The 16,096-nt window shown below is 47.3% G+C and overlaps 1 protein-coding gene across 1 annotated transcript in view; it reads right to left on the minus strand.

Moving 5' to 3' along the window:
* The window catches only part of LOC311226229 (gamma-aminobutyric acid receptor subunit rho-1-like), a gene marked incomplete at both ends in the record, with an annotated part of 121,598 nt that overhangs the window by 13,814 nt on the left and 91,688 nt on the right, over positions 1-16,096 (minus strand). The window contains one exon of the mRNA XM_084311621.1: positions 8,039-8,191. Within this exon, the coding sequence (XP_084167747.1) occupies positions 8,039-8,191 (153 nt within the window). The remainder of the gene's footprint in view (positions 1-8,038; positions 8,192-16,096) is intronic.

A 16,096-nucleotide genomic window follows, 5' to 3' on the forward strand; every position in this document is an offset into this window, starting at 1 on the left:
TGTCATCAGCAAATTTGATGATGGTGTTGTTGTTCCGCTGTGCTACGCAGTCATGTGTGTACAGGGAGTAGAGGAGGGGGCTCAGAACACAGCCCTGGGGGGCCCCTATGTTGAGCGTGATGGATGAGGAGGTGCAGTTGCCGGCTCTTACCACCTGGGGTCTGCCCGTCAGGAAGTCCAAGACCCACTGGCAGAGGTCATAGTTCAAGCCCAGGTCCCTGAGCTTGGCTATGAGTTTGGAGGGGACTATGGTATTGAATGCTGAGCTGTAGTCGATGAACAGCATTCTCACATAGTTCCCCTGCCTCTTGTCCAGGTGTGATGCTGCTGTGTGCAGCACATGGGCTATGGCGTCCTCCGTGGACCTGTTGGGGCGATATGCAAATTGCAGAGGGTCCAGGTTGATGGGGAGGGAGGAACAGATGTAGCCCTTCACTAGCTTCTCAAAGCACTTCATGGCTATGGAGGTGAGGGCTACAGGGCGGTAGTCGTTGAGGCAAGCGGGCGTAGATTTTTTGGGTACAGGGATGATGGTGGACTTCTTCAGACAGGTGGGGATGACAGCCTGTTCCAAGGACAGGTTGAAGATGTCAGTGAATACCGGGGCCAGTTGGTCGGCACAGACTTTTAGGACGCGGCCGGGGATGCCGTCCGGTCCTGCTGCCTTCCTGATATTCATAGGACATACCTGACTCCTATAAGATTGAACAGAATGGGACTTAAACAAGACTCCCTATGTTCCTTATGTACAAATGGGGATGAGGGTACATTTATGCACATGTATTGGGATTGCCCACCGGTTAAGATATTCTGGAAAGAAGTGTCCCAGCAATTATCAGTATTCTTATTTCTGAACATACCTATACATCCCTCTGTATTGCTGTTGAATGATGTATTTCAGTTTGCAGCCCCTATACAGCTAAAGAGACTAGTTTTATCCGGTCTCACAGCTGCTAAAAAGCTGATAGCATCACGATGGATTCAACCGGAAAAAATGTGCCGGAAGGTATGGGTTCTTACCTATCTCGATGTGATTTATCTAGAAATATCTACAGCAAGAATTTTAGGTGTCAGTGAAACCAACATTGCAATCTGGTTAGAAGTGGTGGAGAGAATAAAAGCTAGCATATGAAGTGTAGTGCCTGGTTAGAAACGAATGAAAATGGATGGATTATCCAAGTGGGGGTCCGGGGGGGGGTGAGCGAGCAGGAGCATATGTTTGTATGGTATTAGATAGCAAATATTAGGTATATATCTCGTAAACTACATTTATAATGATTCAAATGTTGATTTCATTGGATGTTTACTGTTAATGCTTGTGTGTCTAATTTGTTGTTATGTTTAAAAGATTATAAAAAAATATATATATAAAAAAACATGTGCACCGTGACTCTGCTAGCACACATAGCCTACTGTGTACAGATGGTTTCAAACTGTATTTTAAATTAGAAAGCAAACAAAATAAATGGACAAGAGAAAAATGTATCTCAATTTGGTCAGTATTGTAATTTGGACAAGCAAAGCCATTACTTTTAGTTGCAGGCAAGAAAGACAAGTCTGTCCACTGTCTCTGCGCTGTTGTAGGTCCAAAAAAAATAAAACGATATATTTTATTTCCGATATTTATTTTTTTCGATATCGATTATTAAAATATATCGCGATTATTATCGTTATCGTTATATCGCCCAGCCCTCTAACCTGTATATATTTGTTTGTCACCCAGCCTATAGTGATTGTCTTTCTTTTGTATTAATCTTTTGTTTCGCACACAGGGACAATTGAGGACAGGAAGATACCCTGGGGTCTACATTTTTGCATCACGTAGGTGACCTGATGTTAAAGACACCAGCCTTAGAGTGAGCACTGCCACCTGTAGTTTTGGGCATCCGCGCCTGTAAAGGGGAGGGTGGGATTTCATTGCCTTTTGTATTTCATTTGGTGCCACTGGTAGTCCTCCTTGATCTCTGTGTTGCTGTGTTTTTGTGTCACTGCACCCTCACCTACTGTGGCCTTGTGTTGCATCCCCTTTCTGGGGTGCGTAACATAAATGGGGGCTTGTAAATAGGCAACAGACTTTTGGTGTTGGTATGCAGTGGACACGTTAGATAGGCTGGTATTTAGTGATAATTTGGTTTGGGTATGTTTGCGCTGGTCACTCTTTAAATTATGGCGACTTTTAGTGTGGAGGAGTTTTTGAGTGACCCCTCGGTTGACAATTTGGAGCAGTGTAGGAAAGAGGATCTGCTTGTCATTGCCTCTCATTTCTCGTTAAGCTTCTCAAAAATCATGGTGAAGGCTGAGTTGAGAGAAGAGGTGGTGCATTTATTAGTGAGACAAAAGGTACTCTGTGCAGGTGAAGGTGCGTCTGCTATTCCTTCTAATTCTGGCTCAGACGAGGAGCAGGAGGAAGGAGTAGCTGACATGGTAGAACCACTTACATACTGGGTAGAGGATAAGCCTCCCCTCCCATCTCCAATGCCCAGGCGTACTTCACCCTTCCCTGGTGAGAGTACTGAGGAGGCCAGTCTAAAATTAAGTTTAGCACGGTTACAGTTTGAGGAGAGGGAGAAGAGGGAGGAGAGGGAACACAGGTTAGCTATTAGGAGAATGGAGCTGGACACGGAGAACCGCCGGATGGAAATGGAGGTTAAAATTAAGCAACTGGAGCTCGACGCTGTTAAAACTGGATGTCGTGCTCAACCCTCTTCCACTGCTTTTGATGTGAGTAAAAACATATCTCTTGTACCTCAGTTTCGTGAGGCGGAGGTAGACTCCTATTTTAATGCTTTTGAGAGAGTTGCTACCTCTTTGAAATGGTCTAAAGAGGTCTGGGCTCTCTTGCTACAGTGTAAACTGACTGGGAAAGCACAGGAGATTTTGTCTGCCCTCCCTCTGAATGACAGCTTGTCTGGCCTATGAGCTAGTGCCAGAGGTGTACAGGCATTCATGTTACGCACCCCAGTAAGGGGACGCAACAGGCATGAGTAATGTTTATAACACATGGATTGGGGACACTCGAGTTCACTCGGTTCATGTGTTTTGGTGGATAACGTTGGAAACACGACCGCAATCAATATTTTGGTTTTTTTTCAAGTCAAGAGTTTTATTTGTCACGGCATACAAGTATACAATGAAATGCGGGTGGTCTTGCCCGCAACGATGTGCAATACAGTAGTACAACATATAATAGAATCCAATAAAACAACATTGTGCAATAAACAGGTAACATAGTAGGGCATATCGGTATTTGTACATAAGTTATTTACAGAGCATGGAGGACATGCTAGGTCCTTTGGTAGTGCAATACACTGTTACTGTTACTATACTATTTTTAAAGTGAGCTTTCCTTTGTGGCCTTAAAGTGGAAATGAAGCAGTGAGCAATGTGATCCTAGTTTGTTTGTTGTGTACCTTGTGTAAGACAGGGTTCTATAATCAAATGTGAAATCTATCTTATTTGTCTGAAAAATCAAATATAATATCCCTGTTTTCAACATGGGCGCCGCCATTTTGTTGCTGACGTCATGGCTGACGTCATGGAGCTTGTTTGGTGTATACACTGCTGGTTAGTTGCCTATAGTGAATGGGTCAGTCGGTAAATAAAATGTTGCCTACAAAACAACAGGACCGCGGTGGTTCTGTTTGTATTGCTCCTGGCTGTTCAAACTAATTTTACCATGTGAGAGAGAGGAAAGTTGGTTAATTTCCACAAACTACCAGTGAAAAAAACAGTGTTGTTGGCATGTTGGCTCAGGCTGGCTGCACTCAGGCGGCGTGATCAGCCTGTTGGACAGGGAATGAAGATCCCCAGAGAACACTTCATTGCCTCGGATTATGTTGTTGGGGGTGGAAGGTTTGTCCAGAAGACCACTAATCAGCTGAAGCCTGATGCGGTTCCCTCGGTCTTCGACAGACAGACCGGCGTTAGCTCTCGGGAGCGATCGCTAGCTAGTTGGCACCAGCCGGGGACCGGCGTTAGCTCTCGGGAGCGATCGCTAGCTAGTTAGCACCAGCCGGGGACCGGCGTTAGCAACCGGGAGCGTCGCGGAGCATTCAGCCTGCTGGCTACCTAGATCCACTTCAACCAGCCGAGCGTCGGGAGCTCCAGCAGCTTGTCGATGTGCTAATAGCCTGGAGCCAGCTACCGTTAGCTTGCAGAGGCTCAAGCACACCGATAAGCTGTGTAGCCAGCTACCGTTAGCTTGCAGAGGCTATTAGCACACCGACAAGCTGTGTAGCCAGCAGGCTGAATGCTCCGCGACGCTCCCGGTTGCTAACGCCGGTCTGTCTGTCGAAGACCGAGGGAACCGCATCAGGCTTCAGCTGATTAGTGGTCTTCTGGACAAACCTTCCACCCCCAACAACATAATCCGAGGCAATGAAGTGTTCTCTGGGGATCTTCATTCCCTGTCCAACAGGCTGATCACGCCGCCTGAGTGCAGCCAGCCTGAGCCAACATGCCAACAAAACTGTTTTTTTCATTGGTAGTTTGTGGAAATTAACCAACTTTCCTCTCTCGCACATGGTAAAATTAGTTTGAACAGCCAGGAGCAATACAAACAGAACCACCGCGGTCCCGTTGTTTTGTAGGCAACATTTTATTTACCGACTGACCCATTCACTATAGGCAACTAACCAGCAGTGTATACACCAAACAAGCTCCATGACGTCAGCAACTAAATGGCCGCGCCCATAATGCTAAATGCTTCAGAAATGCACACAACAAATCGTTTTTTCTTAGAAACTGCTTATTTTTATAACGTGATTTCTTCTGTGGCTTATCTAAATACTAATGTGATGCTATGAATATGTATTTATCGCACTGCTTCATTTCCACTTTAAGTGTGGGCGTGTGCAGCATGAGTGTGTGCTTGCTCATGTTAAAGTGGCTGCTAGTGTGCGAGCGTGTACAGCGTGCGTGTCGTATGTGTGCTTGTGTGTGGAGAGTTCAGTGTTCTGTGGCACTCAGTGTTCAGTGTTCAAGGCTCCGATGGCCTGGGGGAAGAATCTCAGCCGAAGCCTCTCTGTCCTAGTAGCTGGGGTTCGCAGGCGTCTGCCTGACCTCAGCAGCTGAAACAGGCTGTTGTTGGGGTGGTGAGGGTCTTTCATTATTCTGCAGGCTCAGGATTTGCACCTCTTGTTGTATAGAACCTGCAGGGGAGGTAGTGCAATACCGTGGTACGCTCGGCTGAGCGCACCACTCTCTGTAGGGCCTTCTTGTCCTGTGCCGTGCTGTTTCCATACCAGGCAGTGATGTTTCCAGTCAAGATGCTCTCTACAGCTCCGGAGTAGAAGGACTGGAGTATCTTCCCAGATACTCTGAACTTCCTTAACTGTCTCAGGTGGTAGAGGCGCTGCTTCGCCTTTTTTACGACTGAGTCTATGTGTGTTGACCATGTCAGATCCTCTGAGATGTGGACCCCCAGGTACTTAAAGCTGCTCACCCTGTCCACGGTAGCCCCGTTTATCCTCAGTGGTGTGTGTGTCTCCTGCTGTCCTCTCCTATAATCCACAATCAGCTCCTTGGTTTTACCAATGTTCAGGAGCAGGCTGTTGTCCTGGCACCAGCGTTCCAGTACTTCAACCTCCTCCCGGTAGGCCTTCTCATCGTTGTCCGAGATCAGCCCCACCACCACCGTGTCGTCTGCAAACTTCACTATGGAGTTGGAGCTGAACTTGGCCACACAATCGTGTGTGTAGAGTGAGTACAGCAGGGAGCTCAGAACACAGCCCTGGGGGGACCCGATGCTCAGGGTGATGGTGTTGGAGGTCTGACCCCCCACCCTGACCGCCTGGGGTCTTTCACTCAGAAAATCCAGTACCCAGGCGCTCAGAGCGGAGCTCAGACCCAGCTCGATCAGCTTGTCCACCAGTCTGGTGGGGACTATGGTGTTGAACGCTGAGCTGTAGTCAATGAACAACAGTCTCACATAGCCCCCCTTCTGGCGGTCAAGGTGAGAGAGGGTGCTGTGCAGTACTTGGGAGACCGCGTCGTCAGTGGACCTGTTTGTCCTGTATGCAAATTGCATAGGGTCCATATCACTGGGGAGGGAGGCACAAATGTGATCCTTGACCAGCCTCTCGAAACATTTCATGGCCACAGAGGTGAGTGCCACCGGTCTGTAGTCATTGAGACATGTTGGGGAGGGTTTCTTCGGTACAGGGATGATGGTAGACATCTTGAAGCAGGCAGGGATTGATTAAATATGGCGGTGAACACAGGGGCTAGCTGGTTGGCACAGGACTTAAGTATGCGTCCTGTTATACCATCTGGGCCAGCCGCTTTCCTGGTGTTCACCTGCATAAATGCTCTTCTCACACTGTGTTCCGACAACGAGAGAGCGTCCCCGCCCCCCCGCCGTTGCCCCCCCCCCCCCCCCCCCCCCCCCTCCACAACAGCCGGCCCGCCAGTGACGTCACTAGCCGTTGAGCTAGCGGCGCCACTGTCTACACCAAACCGAGCGTAGAAAGAGTTGAGTTTGTCCGCGAGAGAGGCGTCGTCGCTCCCCATTGAGGGGGCGCTGACTTTGTAGTCAGTTATTGTCCTCAGTCCCCGCCATAAGCCTCTTGTGTCGTTTTGTGCCATTTGTGTCTCCAGTTTATCAGTATATGTCCGTTTTGCAAGTTTTACAGCCTTGCGCAGGGTATAGACTGTAGCCTTGTACTCCTCCATGTTTCCTGACTCTCTGCCCAGGTTGTAAGCAGTGGTGCGAGAGTTCAGAGCTGCTCTGATAGTACTGTCCACCCACGGTTTCTGGTTTGGGAAGACCCGCACCTTTTCCATGGGGACAATACTGTCAGTGAGTGTTGTTATGAAGCACACAACACTATCCGCGAACTCGCTGACGTCACTGGCGCTTCCTTGAAACATATTCCAGTCCACATCCATGAGCGCGTCCTGGAGCGTGGCCTCTGATTGGTCGGTCAATTTTTTTGTCTCACGTGACACGACGGCGTCACGTGATCTTTGTTTGTAAGCGGGGAATAACAAGATGGAGTCGTGGTCGGATGAGCTTGTAGCCCCCGTCAATGGTGGAGCCGCTACAGCCTTGTAGCCGGCTGTGAACGGGGTGTAACAGTGGTCGAGTGCGTTTCCTCCCCTTGTGGAGCAGGCGATGTGTTGAAAAAAGGACGGCATCACTTTTTTCAAATTGGCCTGATTGAAATCACCAGCTACGATCATCGCCGTGTCTGGATGTTTAATTTGATGTTTGTTGAGATGATCGTGTAGCTCCGTCAGCGCCCTGCCGGTGTTCGCTTGTGGAGGGATATATACAGCGGTCATGATGACCGCGGTAAACTCACGGGGGAGGTGGAACGGACGGCACAGAATTGAAAGATGTTCCATGTCTGGGGAGCATGAGCGTGAGAGAACATGCACCTCTTTGGGATTAACCCAAAATGGTTAAATGGCGATCAGATAATTGGATTATTCTTTTTGCAGTACATCATAGACGAGGTAAGGACTATAATATTATGTTATCAATCTTGCGTTGATCTGATGATTTTTTCCCCACGATCGCAGCGTGTGTCTGTAATATACTGTGTAATGTATGCCGTTGGTGGTGCTCGAAGCATAGAAACCCCCCCACCCCACCACCCCCCCACCCTTTCGTGCATGCATGATGAAACATAATACCGATAATTTAGCGTTGATTTCAGAATGATTCTTGATCCAGGCAAGAAATGGCACAATTTATAAGGAAATGCAGTAAAGCGCTGTTTGCCGGAGTTCCCTGGTATTACACAGGATCACTCTAAAACTATACTCACATGCACCACGGTATAAAACGGAAATGTATGGATGAGAAAATTATCTGTTTTTTTGCACGTTGACCGGAAGAAACCCACTGACAATCGATGGCGTTATTAGATCCATAGCTATAATATAAAATATAGGTTTAGCACTGCAAACACCGGAACTTATCCCTATTGAACAGAGCGCTGGCACACAACGCCCATAGCGACCTCTGGCGCTGAACCTGTTAAGAATAAATAAATACATTTATAAAATGTATAAATGTATTGCGCATCCCTACCTAAAGGAACCCTAGCTGGAACGGCTCGTCTGTCGATCCAGAACGACACCCAGGACAGCATGACCATCAGAGTGGCAGGGAAGTAGGTCTGCAGCAGGAAGAAGAAGATGTGTCGCCGCAGGGTGAAGTGGATGTACAGACGGTTGTACCAGCCTGGGGCGGAGAAAGACAGATGATGTTGTTACTCACTCAGAACATTCATATATCAGCGCTTTTTGCGGCTCAGATGCTATTTCGTTCAGTAGAAAGCTATCCAGCTGCAAGCTAGCCTAGCTTAGCACAAATTAATGGAAGTAGATACAGATCGGCTAGCCTAGCTGTTGGCCAAAAACACCTCTCCCGGAGTTTTAAGCTATCTGATCTGTATCCACTTCCATTAATTTGTGGCTGAATGCACAGAGAGGAAATTCGTATCTATCTTCTTGTCTGACTCTGGAGACAACGGTAAGTGCATTTTCCATAATGTTGGTGTGTTCCTTTAATTATCTGCCCTGCTAGACATACATCAGACCGGCAATACGTCATAAAAGTCAGTCAAAGCTTGCCAAAAGCTCAAACAGTGATCTCCAAGCCCACATTGTTGAAATCAAACAACAAAGAAACAGACTAAGAAACGATGTAAACACCATGATCAAATCTGCAAAAAAAAACGTCATCAATGACAAAACGGAGGAAAACAAAGACCCTGTGAACTTTGGAAATTACTCAACTACCAACTAGGCTGCAGTAAAAAACAAAAAAACAGATTTACAAACATCAACATAAAGACAGAAAACACTCATCACAGACAAGCTGGAGGTGGCCAATTACTTAAACATTTTCATTACAAACATAGCCACAACACTGGTTAATAAAATACCCTCCCACACTCAGGGCATTTTGGGGTAGAACACATCCTAGCCTTCTACAAAAACCTAGGGGTCCGCAAAGACGACTTCAAACTCAAAATGGTAACAACAGATGAGGTGCTAAAAAAACTGAGCACCCTTCAACCTAACAAGGCCACTGGCCATGACAATATCCCCTCCAAATTCCTCAGAGACTCAGCAGCCGCCATCACCCACATAATAAACCTCTCCATAAAACAGGGATATGTCCCCAAAGACTTTGTGATAGTGACCCCCTGCACAAAAAGGCAGCAAATTAGACCCAGGCAACTACCGCCCTGTTTCTATTCTCACCTCCATCTCGAAAGTCATGGACATTTTTTTCTACGAACAGGTCGAAAAGTACCTCGCAGGAAAAAAATTATCTACGAATTTCAATCTGGCTTCAGACCATCCCACTCCACTGACACATGCCTTCTCTATTTGAACGACCACATCAAACAAGAGGTGGACGCAGGCAAATACTGCGGCATGGTCATGCTGGACCTCCAAAAGGCTTTCGACCAGGGGCGGTTCTAGCATCAGACCTTTAGGGGGGCTCAGCCCCTAGAGCAGTAGCATAATTTCACTAAATGCCAAGGTATGTCAAGGGAGGGGGAGGGGGGTGATGGGGGGGTTCCCCCCCTTGGTGGATTTTTTTTGTCAAATCAGTTGTGCAATAGTACATTTTGGTGAGTTGTTTCTATACAATTCACTTATGACATTTAGGTAACATTAATGAACAAAGGAGACAACTACAGTATGTAAGTAGTAAACCTATTATTTTTTTTTTATTCCAGTTGATCATAATGATCATAATCATATTACGGAGAGGGAGAGAGAGACTCACATTTTTCGTATATCCATCTATGGGAAAAAGACATTTCCAGTGAGTGAAGGTTTGTTCAAATCATGAGGGAACAAAATACTATTTTGAGGCCTCAAATTGATTAATTTGAGGGAACAAAATACTGGAGGTAACTATTTTGAGGACACAAAATATTTTTCTATTTTGAAGCCACAAAATATTATTTTGAGGCCCCAAATTGATTAATTTGAGGTAACTACTAAATACATTTTGAGGTAACAAAATACTATTTTGAGGCCACGACATATTTTTTTCATTTTGCGTGGCAGCAATACGCCTTTGTAGCTAGCTAACATTAGCTGAACTGACATTAGCTTGATAGCTACAGTAACTAGCGAATAGCATCAGCTAGCTAACATTAGCTAACCGCTAACATTATTTGACACTATTATTACACCAACACCATGGAACTAATGACAAATTTGACAACGTTCTCTGTCAGAATAGTCAGTAATCTTATATAGTGCTAGCTAACGTTTCAACATACTTGTCTTGTTGCCCATCAGCACTGGCAAATTCACTATTACTAAACTAGTTACAGTAGGTAGCTAGCTACATCTGCTTCCACGTCTTGTGTTGAATGTCGGACTGGTACTTGACATGACGTTACCAACGTCTTTGACATTTAATTACATTTTTTAAAATGTTTAGATATATTTTTTAGCGTTTATCGCTTTTTGATACTGGGCAGTCCAGTAGAGAGAGAGAGAGGAGGAACGGGAGACAGAGTGGGGGGAAGACATTCGGCAAATAACGACGGGTCCGGGAATCGAACCTGGGTCGGCCGTGCCGCGAGTCAGCACGTTATGTGGTTCGCCACTGGGGCGCCCAATTACATTTTTTATAGTTAACCAATGAGGTCAACAGACTACTACCGGCAATCCATGTCTGTAATAATAATAATAATAATAATAATAATAATAATAATAATAAAACAAGAATAAAAACAATAAAAATGTAATTAAAAAATAATCTTACAAAATGTTTAAATAATCTTTAAAAAAAATTAAAATGTATCTTCAACCCCTAAAAAGGGTCTAGAACCGTCACTGCTTTCGACACTGTCAATCACTCCATTCTGATTGACAAGCTAAAAGCTAAATTCATATGTCATAAATGTCATGATGAATTGAAAATGGGGGACCCTGATGTTTATGTTTATTTAGGATCCCCATTAGCACTTGACAAAAGCTATTCTTCCTGGGGTCCGGCACACACAACGATACAACAATATTCAATACATTACATCATTATCAACATCAATTACATCATTATCAACATCATTAACAATCTCATCCTCAGTTAGGATGATATTGTACAAGATATATATTTTAAGTATTAAAATAAAATAATTAAAATAAAATAAATAGTGCTTCCTGAGCAGCACTCACTGCCATCAACATAAATACAATTAACAGTCAATTGGTTTTCACCGCTATGCCATAAGGGTTCAGTGCATGCAGGCGGCTACGTGGCGTAGTGGGCAAGGCGCTCGCCACGAATGCGGAGACGCTGGGATCGCCTGTTCGATCCCAGCGCTCCACATTGCTTTCAGTTTAGCTGGTCGTCCGTACTAATACACATTAGGGGGTGGGAAACTGATGGGTGGGGATCGGGCGTTGTGGACAGCGACTCCTACAGGTCGGTTGGTGCGCCTGCGCAGTAGAATCAGGAAGTGTCGGGGGCAGCGTGAGCCTCCCATGCGTTACTCCTCGCCACTGAGAGATCGAGCTGCGCAGGTGAAAAGATGCGACTGCTGTTACCTCAAGTACCGGAGGGGACTTGTGCTATGTATGACTTAGTCCACATTGCAGCCGGCTTGTGGGAGGCAAGAAACAGCGTTCGTGACAGGGGAGGGTTGAAATTGGATGATACGAAATTGGGATGGGAGAAATATAGAAAATGGGAGAAAAAGTGGATAAAAAAAAAATGGTTCAGTGCATGCTTGTTAGTAGATGGTATTTACATTTTTTCTTGAAAGTGGTTTTGGATTCTATTTCAGCGAAGTACCTTGGCAATGAGTTCCATTCCATGATAGCTCTGTAAGTCACAGAAGATTTTAGTAGATTTGTTCTGGGTTTAGGTGCCATTAGATGGCCTGACGTAGCTGGTCTGGTCATATGGTCATGTTCTTCTCTTATGTAAACTATATGATCATAAAAATACTGTGGTTTTTTGACAACTTGAACATTTCTGAGAAAAGTAATGAGACGGGATTGCAGACGTTTCCCAACCGGAAGCCATGATACATTTCTTTATTTATTTTTTTAATCCTCTTTTTCTCCGCCTGATTTCCTATTTTTCTCCCCATCCCAATTTAGTCGCTATGCCAATTCCCCCCCTCCCCTACCTGGTTGTTGTGCGCATGTTCCTCCTACTGGTCTGTACAAGGGAACCCTGAAGTCCACCACATGCTTCCTCCGACACATGTGGAGACAGCCAGTGGCTCTCTGCTCACCTGGCAGCGAGGACTCTCATTGGTGAAGCGTAACGTGTGGGAGGTCACGCTGCCTTCACCATGTCCTGCCTTTCGCTGAGCAGGCGCCCAGACCTGACCTGTCCACAACGCCAGATTACCACCCACGACTTCCCTCCCCCTAACTCAGACAAATGAGTTAGTATGATGACCGGCCCAATGCCGACTCCGGGAGTCAAGACCGCAGCCTCTTGCATTGGTGACGAGCGCAATCTCCGCTACGCCACCCGACCACCTCCCATGATACATTTCTGTGCATAACTCCAATGTTAGTGCGCTTTCAACAGTGGAGAGCTAGTCTGGAAGCCTTATTTTGAGCTATTTGTAGTTTCTGTATATGTGTTTTTGCTGCTGATGACCATATGACGGGACAGTACTCAAGATGTGACAAAACCAGAGCCTGGATGACTTCTTTCAAAGTGGTTGGTGTTAAATACTTTGTGCATTTTCGTGTCACAGCTATGCTCCTTCCTATTTTTGTTATGATACTGTCAATTTTCTTTGTCCACTTTAAACCAGAATCAAGAACCATGCCAAGCAACTTAGCCTGTAAACAAGATGAAAGTATTTCTCTGGTCTGCATCCCCTTAACAATTGTGTGTATTGAGCCGTACTGTATTGTACCCATTCTGCAATCTGTTAATAAAGTTTTCAATCAATCAAACGGCATCTGCACTGAATTTTGGTCGCCACGCCTCTTTTTGGGGGAAGACAACTCAAGGAATAAAAAGGGATGGTTTTTGTTCATTAACTACAACTTTAGGACAAAACATAGGTTCTATTTCATTCTGGCCTCCGCTCAGCGTCAGTCTGCACTAACCTCACTTCGTGCACATGCACTGAATAAAAAATCCACAATGTACCTTTACATACCAACATTCGTCTGGCCACACCCCTATCCGCTTACCTTCATAAGCAGGTGTGTGGTCACCTACTCGCCTCCTTCTTCACTTTCACCACAAGGAAGTGCCTTCGGTAGATACCCACACTTGACGAGGTTGTTTAGTTGAAGAAAGTTGATACGTGTTTAAATTTTTTCTTGCTTTTTTCTTCTCTCATATATTTAAAAAGAAAAAAGCTAAGTCATAATGTTTACCTCGGAGGGTCGCGCTCGCAACGTCACCCTTCACCAGCGGTTCTCCATTGCCGCCTCTGTCGTACGTCTTGGAACGGGGTTGAGGCCTCTCTCGTGGTCGGCAGCCACGCCCGGTAGGCGTCCGATGGATAGTTTGCCTATCCAAGGAGCTGGTGCACCAGTGCCGTCTCCTGTGCGATGGCCTGGTTCCGGCTCTGGTTCCTCTGCTTCCGGGGAGTCGTCCGCTGTTGGGCGGCTGGCGCCTTTGGTTGCGGGGGATTTGAGAAGCAAACTTTTTGCGTCAGCTCGCTCCCGTCGCAAGATGGTAGCTTGTAGACGCGAACGGCCTGGCTTTGGTGAGTTGCTGGAGCCGGATGAGGATGCGTCTGATTCTACATGGCCGATGGAAACAGAGGACTACATGATAGAAGCGGACGGGTTCTTGTTCGAAGGCCCGGTGGAGACATGTCTCCCGCCCGTCCAGGTAACACTGGAGGGGGGTGAGAGGTCTCCTTGGGGTTCCTCGTCCGCAGATGTTGGGTTAGAACCTCCGACTCGGCGGCGGGATGCCCTGCTATCAGCCACATCAGAATGTGGCTCCTTAACCAGTAGTCTGCTGCATGTGAGGGACGCGGGCTCGGTGGGGGAAAGTATGCAGGGGGAACTGCATGCTTTGTTCCCCGAGCTCATGGCGGCGGCGGCAGTCGCAAACGGCGTGCCGCTGCCGTAGCCACTGCCTGTTCCTATCCCTGACGATCTCATAGGTCATCTATGGCAACGTCGCCTGGTGAGAGGGGTGGACGTTGTCTGCCCATTTTTCCCCTCAATGGAGGCCTACGTCCGTCAGGGACAGGTGGTCTCCCACATCATGGGCCTTACTCCCGCCTACGTGCAAGTCATGCGGGTGGTGAGTTTGGTAGAAGGCATGAAGGAGGGCGTGCCTCGGCTTGATAGGCCGATGGCGGCGCTCCTTTGTCCTGAGGTGGTGTGGGAGCCATTACGGAAGCCGGTTCCCCAAGGGAAATCGGCGAGGCGGTTGGCGTTTTGGAGTGACCAGTCATTTATCTCCGCAACGCAATCTCTAGCTGCCACTTCCAACATCGCGCAGCTGGCGAGATTCATGTCCGGGATACTGACGGGCGGCACGGAGCTGACTGATTTACAACATGATCAGCTCGCCCAGGCGGCAGGAGCCATCCTGCATCTGATTCAGCCGCAGGCTATAGCCGCTGGGAAAGTGCGTGCCCTGGCCACTCTAATCCAGCGCCACCTTTAGCTGGAGCAGGCGCGTGTGCCGGAGAAGAAGAGGACTCCACTTCTGACGGCACCCCTCTCCGATGCTGGACTATTCGGGTCGGCACTGCAGCTGATGACCTCAACCTGCAGGGAGATGCAGGAGGAGCGCTCCGTGCTCCAGCCTCATTTCCCCCCGCCCGATGTCGCCGGTGGAGTCAGACGGCCGCCGCGTCGTCAAGGTTCCTCCGCCGTGGCCGCCGCTGCTACCATCGCCACTGCTGGACCTTCGGCGAAGAAGGCCAGGAGGAGAGAGGGCGCCTCCGCCACTGCAGCCGGCCCATCTACGCCCGGAGATGACGGTAGGGATCGTCGTGACCAGCCGCCGATTGTTTACCTTCCCTCCGGGGCTCCACGGGGTGGCAAATCCCGAGCGGCTCGTGGCAGGCGTCGCTAAAAATAATTGACTTTTTCCCTCTGTGGTCCCCCCCTGTTCCCTTCCCGGCCCTAATATGATTTTGTTGAAAAATAAAGAGTCCCTCCTAAAGGAGGGACTGTATTTTTTGTTACAAACTGTGTGTTTATTCACCAAACATATGATGGGTATGCGACGTGTGAATCTTTCGCTAGTATGGGTTTGATAGGAGGGCTAGACGTTACATCCATGTTAGATCTTAAGCAAGGCCTGCAGCCTACACTCGGTTGAAAAAGGTTTTTTTCTGCCTCGACCTGAATCTTCACATAAAGGTAGAGGTTAGTTGTGTGCTCTGTGCTTACACAGTGATATTGAGCTGCAACACTATTGTGTTGGTTGCAGTAATGCTTGTATGAAAACGTACCGCGACTCAGCCGCTTCTCTCTCCATCAGATTTTCTGTGTCTTACAACATAGATACGGGTGTCGGGTTCACACGTACACAACTTGGCCTTGCTATAAACCCTGTTCACAGATGTGTCTGTGGCTAGCGTGCATTGAATTAGCTTGCGCTGTTCATTAGCATTTGCTACTGAAGGTATCATATGGCTGTTGTTGTCGTATGCAAGGGTTGGGCTTGCAAGGGGGTACCGGATAAACCCCTCCTTCCCTCTTCTGATTGGTCAGGGGGTTATTGGACTTTCTTTTCATTCGGTCAGGGCCAAGCTGTTAGGCAGCTTGGCACAGGGGGGGGGGGGAGGAAGGGTTTCCCAGACTCCGCACCTATCACAGGCGGTTGAGTCTTGGGTTTCCCCCCGTCATAGCAAACGTCACTAGGCACGTTTCTAACGGCTTCCGTGAGTTTTAGACCCGTATGTAGGGTCTGTTGTTGTCAAGTTGTCGGGGCAGAGCGTAAGAACTTACTGTTCTACTACACTCGATATACGTGTAACTTGAGTCTGTTGGTCATGTGACTCAATGTTACCGTGACTTTTCAATCTATGGCTCACGTGGGAAGTCTCTCTGAGTCTCCTCTGTGGTGAGGGTGGCGGGATGTAAAAATGTAAAAAATGTTTACCCTCGGCTGCGTCACGTGGGATTCATGTCAGTCTGTGTTTCTTTCTTT

Source organism: Notolepis coatsorum (assembly GCF_963971535.1).
Source record: "Notolepis coatsorum genome assembly, chromosome: 3".
Taxonomy (NCBI): Eukaryota; Metazoa; Chordata; class Actinopteri; order Aulopiformes; family Paralepididae; genus Notolepis; species Notolepis coatsorum.